The sequence below is a fragment of the Mastigoproctus giganteus genome, chromosome 13, assembly GCF_048544385.1.
Source record: "Mastigoproctus giganteus isolate SK-2022 chromosome 13, ASM4854438v1, whole genome shotgun sequence".
In the NCBI taxonomy this organism is placed as follows: Eukaryota; Metazoa; Arthropoda; class Arachnida; order Uropygi; family Thelyphonidae; genus Mastigoproctus; species Mastigoproctus giganteus.
The window spans coordinates 71,845,497-71,861,591 of record NC_143587.1 but is presented as its reverse complement, the minus strand read 5'-3'; the positions used below and the strand labels follow the sequence as shown (position 1 = coordinate 71,861,591).

The following is a 16,095-nucleotide window of genomic DNA, read 5'->3' as shown; positions in this document are numbered from 1 at the left end:
TATTATATTAAATAAAATAGTCGTAATAAAATACGTAAGTATTTTATTACGACTATTACGTAATAAAATATTGCTAATGCTTTTGCTTCTATCGTAAGAAAACTTGTTTTTTTGTTTGATTTTCTATCCAAACAGATGACAGCCGTTCCATCTCTTCCAATTCTTTGTGTCTTAATCTAATGGATTTTAATTACCCTTTGAGTTGTTCCTGCTATGAAAGTTGTTTTTATTTTCTCCGCATTCTTTCTAATTCTCGGCGTTGCCTCATTTCGGTCTGCACGTGCAATATCACATGGTCTTTCATTTTGCTGAAAGCGTTTCACAATTTCATATTTTTTTCTCTATCGACAGAGGCGGACTGGCCATAAGCCTTACCCAGGAAATCCCGGTGGGCCGGAGTCCGGTGTGATTTTGGCCATAAACCGTAGTATGAGGCTGCTATAAATTTTCCTGGGTAAGAATTTTTGATCCAGTCCTCCTCTGTTTATCGATATTGCTTTTTTTTTTTTCCTCTCTGAATCTGCAGTGTCTTCGCCAGGACGCTTCCTTTTCACACCTTTTAAGTATTTTACTCATTTTTAGGGAATAAAGCACAATTACAAAATGAGGAGGCACGCTTGATATACATAAACAAAGTTGTGCGCGTGTAGCAACTGAATAAACAACACCGTAAAGGCCGAGATACACTATTAACACCTCACATTTTACTAAAGCACATTTCTGGGGGTTACTACCATAAAACAATTTCCAGTTGCCTTTCTGCTACTGGAATCTGTTATAAACTGGTAGTAAACTCCATCTAATTGCATTTGCGATTATATCGATAGCTGGAATTGTGTTGGTTTTTACGTTATTATGGTGAAATGTGTTCCCCCTTCACTGATATAAACACAAATACATTTTCGGAATCTTCTCTTCATCCCTATCGTGTTGCATTCGGTTGGGGTGATTCTGCGTTCGACTGCCATTTCTTGTAAACACAAAGGCGAATTGTGCATAAGCGAATTCGGTTCGTGTTATATAAGATATCGTTCCCCTATTTATAAATCGTGTATGATCGAATTCGTGTATTGTAAACACGTGTTATACGAGGACCGACTGTACAGAGAAAGGCAACAAGATTAGTGAATGGAACATAGGGTTAATTTTTACGAAGAAAGGCTTAAGTTTTGCAAATTATAGTGTCTGGAGACTAGGCACCTGTGAGGTGATCTGATTGAGGTGTATAAAGCTTTCAATGGTTTGAGCATGCTCAATGCTTATGGGATTCTTCCTCTTGCTCAGAATAATCACCTGAGAGGACATAAATTCAAATTGAGGAAAGACAGTTGTAGGATAGATGTGCGGAAGTTTGCCTTTAGCCAGTGGGTGGTTGATTACTGGAACAAACTTCCATCTGTTGTTGTAGAAGTTGATAGCTTAAACAGATTCAAGGCAGAACTAGACGAACATTTGGAGTAAGTGGATGAGTGAAATGAGAAGGGTGCGTTTTTTTTTTTTTTTTTTTTGGCTGAATCTAAATAAGTTTGCTTTCTTGCATCATGTGCCTTTGCTAATGCTAAATAATATGTAGGTATGTACTTATATATTTTTTTATCTCTAATATTTATTTTGTTTTTTGAATTTTTTTATCAAGTTATTGAGAATTTAAAAAAAAAAACATAAGAGGTAGATTAAACTCATCCTGATGTAAAGTGTTCCTTATTTAATGATCCAAATTGTTTCCCCATCTCTGTTATCACTCATATAGTGAGTAACGGTTATAATGAGGAAACTTTGTTGGTCCCTTGATGCTCATTATAACCAAGTTCGACTGTACATCTAATTAGTCCTGAAATTTAAAAGGATGAAGTAATGAAGTCCTGAAATATAATTTCTTGTAATCATCAAAATCATGTTTATATACAAAATATGCAAAAACCAAATACACTGCAATTGTGGTAATCCAAATTGCAATTAATCTGAACAAGATTCTGATTTGAATAACATTTTTAAATAACAACAACAATAATAATAAAAAATGAATTTTAAACTTAATAGAGAGGTTAGAATTTTTTTTGAAATGTCATGAGTCAATTCTTTTTCATACCACTGTTATGGAAGTCAGTGCAGGTCTGGGGAGAGCTAGAATCAATCATGTGCCATCTACATGCTCTTGACCAAGGAAAAATTTAGGGCACAGTTCAAAACTTCTTGGCCCGACATTCTAAAACTAAGGACATTCTGGATCAGCAGTCTTTTTATACTGTTACTAATCACTTGCTCTTTAATTGGAAAAGAATGAATGATTAACAGTTGGATTCAGTGATATAGGTTAAGTTTTGAGTTAGATAACTGAGTTACATACACATTTTTGTGTGTAATTATTTTTATTGTTATGATGTTCCTATGCATAGAAAACACAGAACATTATGCTTTGGGCAAATTTGACCAACAGCCAAAAATTATATTCCTGCTGACAGGAAAATAACAGAAACACAGGTTTTCAAAGACTGCTTTACTTTCTGTTATCTAAAAGGGCCACATGAAAAACTGGGTAAATAGAAAACTTTTCACTGAATGGTTTCCCCCTCTGAATTTGTTCCATTTGCAAAAAAAGATACTAAATGAAATGAAAATGTCAGAAAAAGCTCTGCCAATTTATAATAATACATTAAGTCATCCAAATGTAGATGAATTGCAAAGCAATGATGGTAACATTATAACAATGTTTCTTCCTCCTGACTATGAACTTCTAATGCAGCCAACTGACCACAATGTGATTCAGGCAATTAAATTATGGAACTGTAAAAAAAAGTTTTTGTTCATGTAGCAATACAAACTGAGGGCATTACATTAAAAAGATAACTTTAAAAAATGCTTTAAGCCTCATGCTTTAAGCCTGAGATTTTATATTACTAAATTTTATTGAGAACTTGTGGAAAAATTATTGCTGATATCATATGATTTTCTAAAATATTTAGAAATTGGAAGTAATGATATAGTAAAGAATTGATATTAACTGTTATACTGATGGACTGAATAAGAGAAGAAGTTACAGATTGGATTAAGGTCAAAAATGAAAATGAATTCAAATTTCAAACCACTTGTGATATTATAAAGTCTTACAAGATGAAGAAAATGAAAATGAAGGGGTTCATGAAGGAACCATTCAAATTAATTTGATCAAATGACAAGAAATGCTGTTTTATGTTTTAACACATTACCTGCAGAAAAGGCGCCTCCTTAGCCAGGTGGAAAGGAGCAGCAGTGCGTAGCACACGCTTCTCGATTAGATCGAGGTTCGAGCCCGTCACCACGAAATACGGAGGGTGCGGAAAGGTCAGGAATGACCACCGCATATTCACGGAGCAATATGGCCTTAGTTGCTAATGCTCCTAAATAATAAACAAACAAACAAACCTGCAGAAAAAGACATACTAGGTCTAAAAACTAGTCAGCAATCAAGTTACAAAGGTGATTAGGCAAGCAAAGGCAGATTATGTGAAATCTTCTGCAAAGAAGTCATTATTTAGTAAACACTAGAAGGAAGGGGATGAATTAAGTTGGTTCACTTGATATCAATGGTTCGACTGTTGATAATCCTTCTCAGGTTTCTGACATGAATGAGTATTTTGCGTTTACATTCACAAATGAGGAATTCTTTAAGGAATTGGATGCCAGAAGTTTATCAACTCTAACAAAGATCTAAATGATTTTGGAGTGACTGAGCGGTAAGTGGAAGGGAAATTGCTGAAGTTAAACAAAAGAAAGAAAGGCATCTGGGATCTATCCAATTATATTAAGGGAGGCAGCAAAGGAAGTAAGCAAACCCATAGCTAGCATAAATATGAGAAAATCCTTGAATTCAGAGGAGGTCCACGCAGACTAATGATGTGCAAATTTATCCCCAATTCACAAAGGGGATCATGAGTAATTACAGATCTGTTATTTTAACTTCTGTTCCAGAGAAAATAATGGAGTCGCTGGTAAAGAAGTAATGCATTATCACCTTTTTTTTTTTTTTTTTTTTATTAAAACCCCAAACATGAGAAGTATTAGAACCTATAGCATAGTACTGGGTATGAGTAAGCAGATGAGAAGATGAAAGAAGATACTTGCTGACATTAGGCTTTAACTTCTTTAAATTGAAATTTTCAAGAAATCCATATGCAGGTTGTTCCAAAAAACGTAAGTTGAAGGAATAAATGAGGAAGAAGAAAAGTTGGTTCTGTGAGTTTCAAGTTGGACAGTAAAAGGATGTTGACTGGCTGTGGCACGTGTTTGGACTGCTTTGGAAGAGCGGAAATTACAGAAGCTAATTCAGAAAACAGTGCCCATGAAAGTATCTATAGAAAGGGAATGCAGCAGAAACAGATCAATAAGAGAGAGAGAGAGAGAGACTGTTAGAGATGAGTCATTAATTAATCTAACTGTCCTCTTTTGAATGGTATCTAGAAGCCTGAGAGAGATTTTGGAGGCACTGCCCCCAGATGTGGAAACAATATTCCTGTTTGGAAGAAAAGCTGCCGAGAGCAAAAGAGAAAACTCAGTTTTTCGGACGCAGAGGAAGCAATATTTGTAATGTGCTGATACCAAGAGAGATTAGAAGTCAGGATAATCCCCAATAGAGATATATATGATCTAGCTTAGAAATCAGAGTGTCATCAAAGATAAGCATAGGAGCAGAGGAATCCTTTTTGGAGATATAAGACAGGAATGAGTTTTAGAAGGACTGAAATCAACTAAATTATCACTGCCCAACTGGAGAAATACCTGGAGATCAGCAGGACAAGGTTTCTCAAACTGGAAGGAGGAATGCAATGTGCTATCATCAGCAAAACTATGGATAGGATTTCTGGTCAATGGAAGAAGGTCATTAATATACAAGAGGAAAAGAGCGGGAGAAAGAACCTTGGGGAACACCAGCATTAGTGGAGAAGTTAGAAGACAGAGAGTCATCTACGATCACCCGCAGTGAGTGGTCAGAGATGAAACTGGATATCCAATTACAAAAAACAGATGGTAAACCATAAGATGGAAACTTATCTAGAAGACCTTTATGCCGAACACGATCAAAAGCCTTTGAAATGTCAAGAGCAACGGCTTGAGTTTCACTAAAGTTTTCCATTGAATTTGTCCAAAGATGGGTAACATAACAAACTTCTGCCAATGGATGCAACAACAGTGTGTCCTGAACCCCCAATTTTTAAACAACATTTTGTTCACTGATGCAGTTGGGTTTACTCGTAATGGATTTTTAATTCAATGATATTTCCACAATCTCTGGAATGGATTAATATCGTAAAGTGAGAGTCCACTGTACTTGCATGCACACAGAGTCTATTCAGTAGTAATCAGGGAGAGTGCCTCTAGTGGTAGTTATGGAAAGTTCGTATGTCAAATATAAAATTTTGCACCAGTCTGCGAATTAAATGATCACCCATTGTATAAAAGAATTTTTCCAGTAGGGACAAAGAGGTAATTATTACATTTTACAAAGTCTTGGTTAAGCCATATTTTAACTATATAGTATCGGTGTAAATACACCATAGTTAACTCGTATATTTGAACTACGTATGTAGTGTAGAGGGCATCGTTTTAATTGTATCTCATAATGTGGTTGCCTTCACAACGAGAAAAATTACTATTGCTTTACTTCAAATAAATAACGCTTCTCTAGTAGAAAAGACTACTGTTATTTTTTTTTCAGCAGTACCACCACCCAGACGATCGTTTCGAAGCTGTGCGGCTTCATCATCAGTGGGCGGACAGGTACACAGGTAATACAACAAGCCATCACCGTTGCGAAGTTATATCCACATTATGAGAACCATATTTTAAGAACAGTATTCACATTTAGCATTAAAAAGCATTAGAAAAAAAACAAAAAAAAAATCTGCAAACACTGATTCGCGCTTGAAACAGTTTGGGAAATCCTGTGTTATAAACAAAAGTTAACCATAACATAATGCATGTAATGAAACTGTTATCTTTTATAATATGAGGCTTTTGGTATTTTTTTTTTTTTTTATTTTGGAATTGTAAATAGAATGATTAGTTGACATACGTAAATACTATCATTGTGGATTATGGAACACAATAATAAAGATGTACCTTTTATAATGAAATAAATATATAAATTAAAAAAAAATATATATATATATATGTTTAAATAACTTAAACTCAAATTATGTGGCATCCCGGAAGAAAACCACTGTGCTATAATAAAGAAAATAGAATGGGGTGTAAGTAGGAGTGTATTGGATGGCAGAATATAATATTGGATCATCAACAGTGTATGATATTAAACATTCAAAGCACAAACTTTTAGGATTTACTGCATGCTCAGAACCTAACAATGACATAGCTGATAGAAAAGGTTTACACAGGCCAAAATGAGAAAACTTAGATTAACTGCTTCATGAGTGGGTTTTATTAAAACGATCGGTATCGTTTTAAAGAAAAAAATGGGCACTGATACAACAATTGCTTTTACTGACGGATGGTTGATTAAATTTAAGATAAGACATGGAATTAGAAAATTAGACATTGTCTGAGAAAAACAGTCTGTTGACACAGAGACGGCAGAAATGGCACCCTCTACATCTAAAGGAGACATATCGAAGGGATCAGCTAGGAGAATTATTACTTTTCTTTTTTATGTTTATATACTAAAGCATGTTTATGTTTACAAATTACAGGAAGTTTATGTTTTTTGTATGTAGTTAATAAAACGTTCTAAATAATGGAAAAATCAAAATAATGGCACCTTCAATCCCTGAAGGTGCCTTTATTCTGAAAGTGTACCGTAATAAGAGATTAATAACACTGCACTCCACACATCTTTTGGAGGAAAAAAAAAAAAAACAACAACAACAGAGTTTATTGAATCAAGCTAAATCCTTGTGGTTATCAATTTCAAGTTTAGATGAAGGAAAAATAAGGTGATTGTAAGAACTGGGTTACATAATACTGCAGTATTTTTAAAATTAAATAAATTGTGTGAATTATGAAGAAAAAAGAGGTAGTAAAGGTATACTGAGCTACTTTTAATCAATTATGCAATAATTATGAAACTGTCATTGTCAAGTCTAGAAAAATACATTGAATTGAGGACTAGTTACAACAAACTGTACAGTTTTATGAATGAATTATTTGATTAGGAAAGAACACTAGTTACGAGAAAACTATGCATTAATATACACTGTGTATTTATTTAGGAACAAATTGTGCAGATTGGGTGTTCATGTAATTAATAAGATTCCAAGAAAGTGCCGAGATTAAGATGACCAGTTCATGTGATTTAGAGGTATAGTTATGTCAAATGCTGTGTTGTTTATGGTAACTAGATCTTTAAATCATGTTAGAATTAGCAAGGGCATATGATGCAAGAAAGCAAGCTTATATAGCATCAGCTAAAAAAAAAAAAAAAAGCACACACACCCTTCTCATTTCACCCATCCCTCGCTCCAAACATTAGTCTAGGTCTGCCTTGAATCTGTTTAAGCTAGCAACTTCTACGACAGATGGAAGTTTCCTCCAGCAATCAACCACCCGCTGGCTAAAGTCAAACTTCCGCACATCTATCCTACAACTGATTTTCCTCAATTTGAATTTATGCCCTCTCGGGCGATTATTCTGAGCAAGAGGAAAAATCTCATTAGCATTGAGCATGCTCAAACCATTCAAGGCTTTATTCACCTAAATCAGATCACCTCACAGGTGCCTAGTCTCCAGACACTGTAGTTTGCAAAACTTAAGTCTTTCTTCATAAGAGCAACCCTTCGTTCCATTCACTAATTTTGTTGCCCTTCTCTGTACTCGTTCCAACAGCTCTACATCCTTCTTAAAATAAGGCCTCCAGACCTGTATACAGTACTCAAGGTGTGGCCTGACCATTGCTTTATACACAGGGATAATCACCTCCTTATCCCTGATAAAAAAACATTCCTGTATATAACTTGACAAGACACCATGAGCTACTCTTGCAGACTGTCTGCACTGCTCAGAAAACTTCATATCTGCCTACACAATTACCCCCAGGTCCTTTTCACCCTCTACCACTGTCAGTGTAGTACCACACAGTTGACGCGTTACTCTGGGGTTACTGCTTCCCATTGCAGTACTTTACATTTATCAACGTTAAACTTCAGTTGCCATCTCTCAGCCCATCTGCTCAACTTTTCTAGATCCTGTTGCAGCAGCGCACTGTCATTAATAACCCTGCCAACCTTCGAATCGTCTGCAAACTTGGACATTAAGCCTGATATACCATCATCAATATCATTAATGAATACAGAAAACAACAATGGACCCAACACTGAATCCTGGGGGACTCCACTAATAACATTAGTCCACAAAGAGCAGTGTCCACTGATTACCACTCTCTGTCTTCTCCCACTCAACCATCCCTTTATCCATAGCAGCAATTTACCTCCAATGCCACACTGCTCCAATTTGTGCAGCAGTCTTCCACTTGCAACAGTATCAAAAGCCTTTCTAAGATCGAAATATATGATATCAAAATTATTCTTTGTATCCAGTTCCTTCAAAATTATTCTTTGTATCCAGTTCCATCAAAATTATTCTTTGTATCCAGTTCCTTTATGCCCACATCATAGTATCCAATCAAATTGGTCAGACAAGCCTTCCCCTTAACAAACCCATGCTGTGTCCAAGCTATAACTGAAGTCTTGTCTAGATAATCCTGCAATGCTTCTTTAACCAGTGCCTCCATTAATTTCCCTGGAACAGAAGTTAAACTAACAGGTCTGTAATTACTTATGTCTCCCTTTGATCCTCCTTTGTGGATTGGGGTCACATTTGCACATCTCCAGTCCATGGGTACTTCCCCTGAGTTCAAGGAAGCTCTCATAATTATGGCTAAAATCATTAGCATTAACAAGGGCACATGATACAAGAAAGCAAGCTTATATAGCATCGGCCAAAAAAAAAATAAAAAAAGAGTTACTAATGATAGTCTCCTTAATCTTAAGGGCTTCTTGAAATCATTTTATTAATTACATTAACATACAATCCACAAAATTTCTAAATAAATAAATATATATAACAGTTTTCTTGTAACTGGTGTTCTTTCCTAATTCATTTGATTTCTTTAATTCATAAAACAGTACAGCATTCGATGTATTTTTCAAGGCTTGACAATGACAATTTTGTAATTATCCATAAGTGATTAAAAATAGTGCAGGAACGGCCTCCGTAGCCGAGTGGGCAGGAGCGGGAGTGCAGTAGCACACGCTCTTTAAGTAGACTGGGGTTCAAGCCCCTGACTGCTGAATACGGTCGATCTGCCAACCCGCACTGGACCAGCGTGGTAGATTATGGTCCATTTCCTCAACATGAATTGTTGAGGAGGCTTACATCCTGCAGTGGGTTGATAATGGCTGCACTTTACTTTTTTTTTTATCTTCATTACTTTTTTCCTCATAATTCACACTATTCCTTTAATTTTAAAAATAGTGTAGCATTATAAAACCAGTTTTTACAATCACCTTATTGTTCCTTCCTTTAAACTTGAAAACAATATTCAAAAGGATTTCAAAACAATAAAAATTGGCCTTTGAATGTTTGGGTTATTGGAATGTTTTCTTTCCAGCTTGTTTCAAGTAAGTCTGATCATTCTTTGTCTTTAAATTTGCATTGTTGTTTAATCTTTTATTAAAAGTAGATAATTTCTTTATGATTTAAGCTTCTAATTTTGAATGGCAAAGGGAAAAAGTAACTGACAGAAATTTAAGGCCCCCCCCATGAAGAATGACCATGCATAAAGTCATTAAAGTGGAAATGAGAGAATTTGTAATTTGGTCAATAGAATTTGGAATACCCACAGTGGTTTAGGAATAAGAATTCTCTTGTCTTGTATAGATGTATTATAAGCTTAAGAGAATAAAAGATGTGAGGAATCTGATGGGCATCTCTTTAGTATTTTAGCAGCAGTCCCTGTATGTATATAAATTACAGGATTATGACAGAATTTCATCATGGTTTTGATATGCTAGAAAGTACATTTTGGAGATGGCATCTATGGCAACGAAACACAGCCAATTATTTATCCAGAATAGTGCATTGCTTATCATTAACAAGGAAAGTTTATACCAGAGAAAAATAAATAAAAACACTGATTGTTCCTGGTTACCAGAGAGTGATGTCTGGAATGTGGACCACATCTTGTCACGTTAAGTTTGACACTGCATAGGAAGGTAGTCAAAGTTGAAACACAGTGGTCAAAAGATACAAAACAGAGCAGTTAGACAATATTCTGCACCAGAAAGACACCTGAACTTAATGGAACAGGGGAGCTGCAGAAATAGGACTTCAGCAATTTAAATTTAATTTTTTTGGAGTTAAAGGTAGTTTTGGCATTTTTATTTGAAACAAGCCATTAGGGAATGTATTTATGTTAGTTGGAGACCAGGTTACTGCTAAATACATTTCAAGACAATATTCTTGTCAAATAGTGGTCATGCTGGAGTATAAATAGAATGTTTTTAAAAAGATAAATGTAGGATAATAATGCATGATAACCCTAAATATATGATTTTTTAAAGTTAAGACTACCTTTATTTTTAATATACCGTATATCATACATTTAAACCAATTATAATTTCATCTACTAGTACATTTTGGGAATGTGAAAAATTGAACTTACCAATGTGGTTGTCAATCTCAACAATTTTTTCAATAGTTGTGGGTTCCATTAACGGAGAAGTAACTCTTTTTTCTACAGCTAGAACAACACCTTCTGGTGTCTGAATTCCAATGGCAGTAGACCCAAGCTAGAGTAGCAGATCATAAAAATAATACTTTATCATCATCGGAAACTAAGTAATAAAACTTTTTATTACAATCTGTATTAACAATTACAATGAAAAAAAAAAAAAAAAAATCAAAATTTTCAAAATATTTTTAGCATCCCTTATTTACTGAGTGCTATGCAAACTGTGTACTAACACAAAAAAACATAAGGAAGTTTGAATGAGGAATTCCATTTGTCTAAATTAATAACATGAACAAATTTAGAGCCATCACCAAAATTAACAATGCAAAGAGTAATCAGGAAAAGAGTACAGAATACCATCATTTACTTACAAAATATGCATTAACCATGTGAATGCTATTTATATTCCTTGAGGATCCTTCTTTGAGGTTGTTACAGACATTTTCTCAGATATTCCAGACAAGCTGTACTTGCTACCTGGGAGTCTAAAATGCTGATGGAACTGACATTCGGGTGACACTCAAGTCAAGTGAACCCAATTTTGGCAAAATCCGGATGGTCTGTGACAGCCAAATCCTCTGCTTGCATCTTCACAATGGTGGGACTGTTAGTAATCCTGGGTATAACCCCCAATGCACAAGCACACTGTGGGTGACCACCCTGGTGTGAACCAACGTAAGCAGGAGTTGAGGTATGGTGCCCACACCACATGGAGGAATGCCACACCTCTGTGTTACCAGGCAATACTAGGTGGTAGATGACTCTCATCAACCGGCGCAATACCACCACTTTGCTTATTGGAGGCTTGAAGTGGTGGAACCCATGTTTAGTCTCCAGAGCTAAGTTCCAGCCAACCCTTCTCCATCTCTTCAATCATGCAGTATGACTGATGACTTTTGAGGTTATGATGGACATCACAGTGAGATCCAATCTTCCTTACATTTGGAGAGTACAGCTCTAAAACGGTGTTCACAGGCCTGCCACTAGTTAGTACACTGGACCAAACCTATTGATAATTCTTTAGGAGGCATCCGGATCAGCTAGTGTATAATCTTGCTACCTCTACAGTGCCAGATAGTGACTGGAAGGGATCTGAGTAGTGTGTATGCCGGGGGGGGGGGGGGAGCATTGTAGAGGCCACATTATGTCAAGGATCTGGGTATATTCTTACTATGTGTATGCCATATCCAAAAATTTCATTGCTTCATATAGCATGGCCCCCCCAATTTTTCTTACTATTGAATATACCATGAATTGTCAAACTAATAAAGTAAACTTATCTGCGAAAAGATCTAAACCTCCCAATCACTTCCAAATTCATTTCACAAATATACAATCTAACCTTAATGATGTCCATTTTCACTTGCAGTCTGTCAAACCCCATGTACTTTTTCTGACAGAATCTCAGTTATCGGTTGATTCAACTACTGCTCATCTCAGTTGCCCAAATTATTCGCTGTATGATTCCTTTCGCCTCAAAGATGGTACTTGTGCATATGTCCATTGTGATATTCTCTGTCAGAGACTTGGTAATTTGGAATCTCCTCTTTTCGATCTTCTCTGGCTTAAAATCTCTCTACCTCATTCTGTCAAATTCATCTGTTGTCTCTCAAATCACAACTTGGTGATTGTCTCTTCTCCAATGGAGCCATTATCTCATGGCTATTCCCAACCTCATGTTGTTTGGCATTACAAGAATGCAAAATGGGATGACTTGTGAGATTTCTTTTCTTTGGTCGGACTACTATTCCAAAACTTCTGATGTCAACTTTTGCTCAGATTGTGTCAGTGAAATTATCCTTGTAGAAATGGAATCCTTTATCCCACACTCCACTTTAAAATCCCCTCCTTTATCTAAATCTTGGTCTTTCAATAAATGTGGTAATGCCGTTCAGGAGAAGAATGTTGCATAATGTAATTGGCTTGTTTCCAATTCTTCAGTTTCATTTTCTGCCTACACCAAAGCTCGGAACAATTGTAAAGCAGTTATTAATTATTCCAAATTAGATTTTGAATAGGCTAAGAGTAGAAAACTTGCTTCTTGCCCTAATGGTAGCCAAGCATTCTGGTCTCTTGCCAAAGCTATTGGCCACAACTTTTGCCCATCTCTGCTCCCACCTCTCAAAACCAGATGGTTCTGTTGCCACTTTGGACAAGGATAAAGCTGACCTGCTAGCATCCCATTTTTCTTCCAACTCATGTATTAATGATCTTGGTAAAACACCTCCCACCATTCCAAATACACTCCCCATTCAATGCCTCCTGTGGTCTTCTGTCAAAAGGATTTGGACAAATCTTGATGCTAAGAAAGCTGCAGGTCCTGATGGTATTTCTCCACTTGTTCCCAAAACCTGTGCTCCTGAACTTACTCCTGTTCTTTGCCGCCTTTTTTCACCTACTTATTCCAAAGGTGCTTTTCCTTCTGTTTGGAAATTTGCTCGTATCCAGCCAGTTCCTAAAAAGGGTGAAAAATCCCTCCCATCCAATTATCGTCTCATTGCAATTACTTCTATTCTTTCTAAAGTAATGGAGAAATCAATTAACCACCAACTATTAAACTAGAAATACCATCAGGACTGCAGGTCCTGATGGTATTTCTCCACTTGTTCCCAAAACCTGTGCTCCTGAACTTACTCCTGTTCTTTGCCGCCTTTTTTCACCTACTTATTCCAAAGGTGCTTTTCCTTCTGTTTGGAAATTTGCTCGTATCCAGCCAGTTCCTAAAAAGGGTGAAAAATCCCTCCCATCCAATTATCGTCTCATTGCAATTACTTCTATTCTTTCTAAAGTAATGGAGAAATCAATTAACCACCAACTATTAAACTACCTAGAAACCTTCCGTCTGATCAACGATTGCCAGTGTGGATTCCGTCAGTGTCGATCCACTGGTGATAATCTGGCTTATGTTACCCATTTATGGACTAATTCAATGGAAAAGTTCGGTGAAACACAAGCAGTTGCTCTTGACATCAAAGGCTTTTGATCGTATTTGGCATAAAGGTCTTCTAAACAAGCTTCCATCTTATGGTTTGCCAATTTTTTTTTTTTTGTAACTGGTTATCCAGTTTTCTCTCTGATCACTCACTGAGGGTGATGGTAGATGGCTCTCTGTCTTTTAACTTCTCCACTAATGATGGTGTCCCCCAAGGTTCAGTTCTTTCCCCCACTCATTACCTCTTGTATATTAATGACCTTTTTCCATTGATTGTAAATCCTATCCATAGTGTTGCCGATGATAGCATATTGCATTACACTTGCCAGTATAAAAGTGCAAAGTATACATATTTGAGAAAACTGAACTGACTCTACAATTCGAAAAGGTAGGAAGAAAAGGATGTAGAGATGAAGGGCATTATATTAATTGCTATATCACCTATTTCATCCCGTCACCACCAAATACGGAGATGCGGAAAGATCAGGGAATGATCACCGCATATTCCCGGAGCAATATGGCCTTAGTTGCTAATGCTCCTAAAAACCAAATAACAAACAAACAAACCTATTTCATTAGGACTACAAAAGGGTTACACTAAGCATTGTTGCTTTCTCTGCGAGTGGGATAGTCGTGCCAAAGAAACAGCCAATGGGACACAGTCCATGTGGCTTGAACGTTGTGGGGAGTTTCTCTGAAGTGAAGTGCTTCGATGTAGTTCACCTGTTTCAAACACATTGCCGAATATTTCTTCAGAATTTTTAAAGCAGAAAATGAAATGTTAACTATTGTTATTTACCTAGATTCTATTTACGCTTGCTTGCTTGTTTGGTTTTTAGGAGCATTAGCAACTAAGGCCATATTGCTCCGGGATATGCGGTGGTCATTCCCTGACCTTTCCGCATCCTCCGTATTTGGTGGTGATGGGCTCGAACCCCGGTCTACTCAAGAAGCGTGTGCTACGCACTGTTGCTCCTTCCCACCTGGCTACGGAGGTGCCTCTATTTACGCCTCAGTTTATTATCCAACATAGTTTGTATGGGACCAAAAATAAAAACCTTACACTAATTGTTCCATCATTCAACTTCACTCTTAAAAATTATACAGAAAATATCTTTACAATTTTACCAAAAAAATCTACGTAAGTCCAAAGTTATGTAACTCTGGCTTAAGTAAGTAGGGGATTTACTGTATTCAGAGCTATTTCAAATTTTGCAGCTGAACAATCTAAAATGAAATTAATAGTTATAAAGATTACCTTTATTGCTTCTATAGCATACTCTACTTGAAAAAGTCTCCCTTCTGGTGAAAATGTGTTAACTCCTCGGTCATATTCTGATCTTGTTAGAAACATCTGAAAAGCAGAGAAATTTGTATAAAATGTATATACATATATATATATATATATATATATAAGTTGGTATTAATATATTGAATAAAGTATGTATAAATGGATGTGAAAATTACAAAGTGCCCGTAACTAGAAGGGTGAGAATAGTAGAAAAGGAAGTATAGTAGATATGTGAAAGAATGTTAACATTCTAAAAGTTATGATGAATTATTAATAAATAATAAATAATTCATTATAACTTTTAGAATATTAACATTCTTTCACATATCTACTATACTTCCTTTTCTACTATTCTCACCCTTCTAGTTAAGAAAATTATGAGCTAAATTACAAAGCCAATAGAAGGTGGGTGAACTGTAAAGTAAAATTAATACAGTAAAATACAAATAAACAAAAATAAAATAATAATATATATATATATAGTGTGTATATATATATATATATATATATACACATGAGCTAGGGATATATATATATCCATAGCTCATGTTTTGCCTATACATTGTATAATCTGGTTAAGATAACTTTTGTCAGTTGTATGGCTTTGTATTTGAGTGCTGGTATCTATCCTATTTTAAATTTTTGCTGCATCAGGACCACCGCTATTCAAGTCCTCTGCACTGGCGGTTCAATCTGGGGATCGGATGATGGACTGATCTTTCGATCGATTCACCATTACGGCGATTTGGTTGGCGATCGAAATGCAGCAATTCCCTGACCATTATTGGCCTTGTGGTCCTCTGTTGAGATGGGGCATAATGGTCAGTCTATTTTTGTTTTTATTTTGTTTTATTTTATGTTATTTTATTGTAGTTGTTCACATCTCTACTCGTGATATTTCACATAAATTTGGACCTGGTGCCCGTCAGAGGGGGCACCATTAAATTTCATTTAATTGGCTATTCAAAATTTAATTGATTATATTTTATTATTCTTGTATTTAGACTTCTAAATTATCCTCAAGAGTTTCTGCTGCAATAATTTTATTCTCTTCCCTCCTTGTTGGTTTGATCGTTAATGTATAATTTCACAATTTTCACTCTTCTGTCTTGCCATATTAGAATAAAAATAAATGAAACAAATGTCAGTAGC

The 16,095-nt window shown here is 35.8% G+C and overlaps 1 protein-coding gene across 1 annotated transcript in view; it reads right to left on the bottom strand.

The window, feature by feature from the left end:
- Positions 1 to 16,095, bottom strand: part of Prosalpha5 (proteasome alpha5 subunit) — a 96,139-nt gene that overhangs the window by 54,072 nt on the left and 25,972 nt on the right. The window contains exons 2-3 of the mRNA XM_090387064.1: positions 14,911 to 15,006; positions 10,652 to 10,778 (exon numbers count right to left, since the gene is read on the bottom strand). Coding sequence (XP_090243190.1) covers positions 10,652 to 10,778; positions 14,911 to 15,006 — 223 coding nt within the window. The remainder of the gene's footprint in view (positions 1 to 10,651; positions 10,779 to 14,910; positions 15,007 to 16,095) is intronic.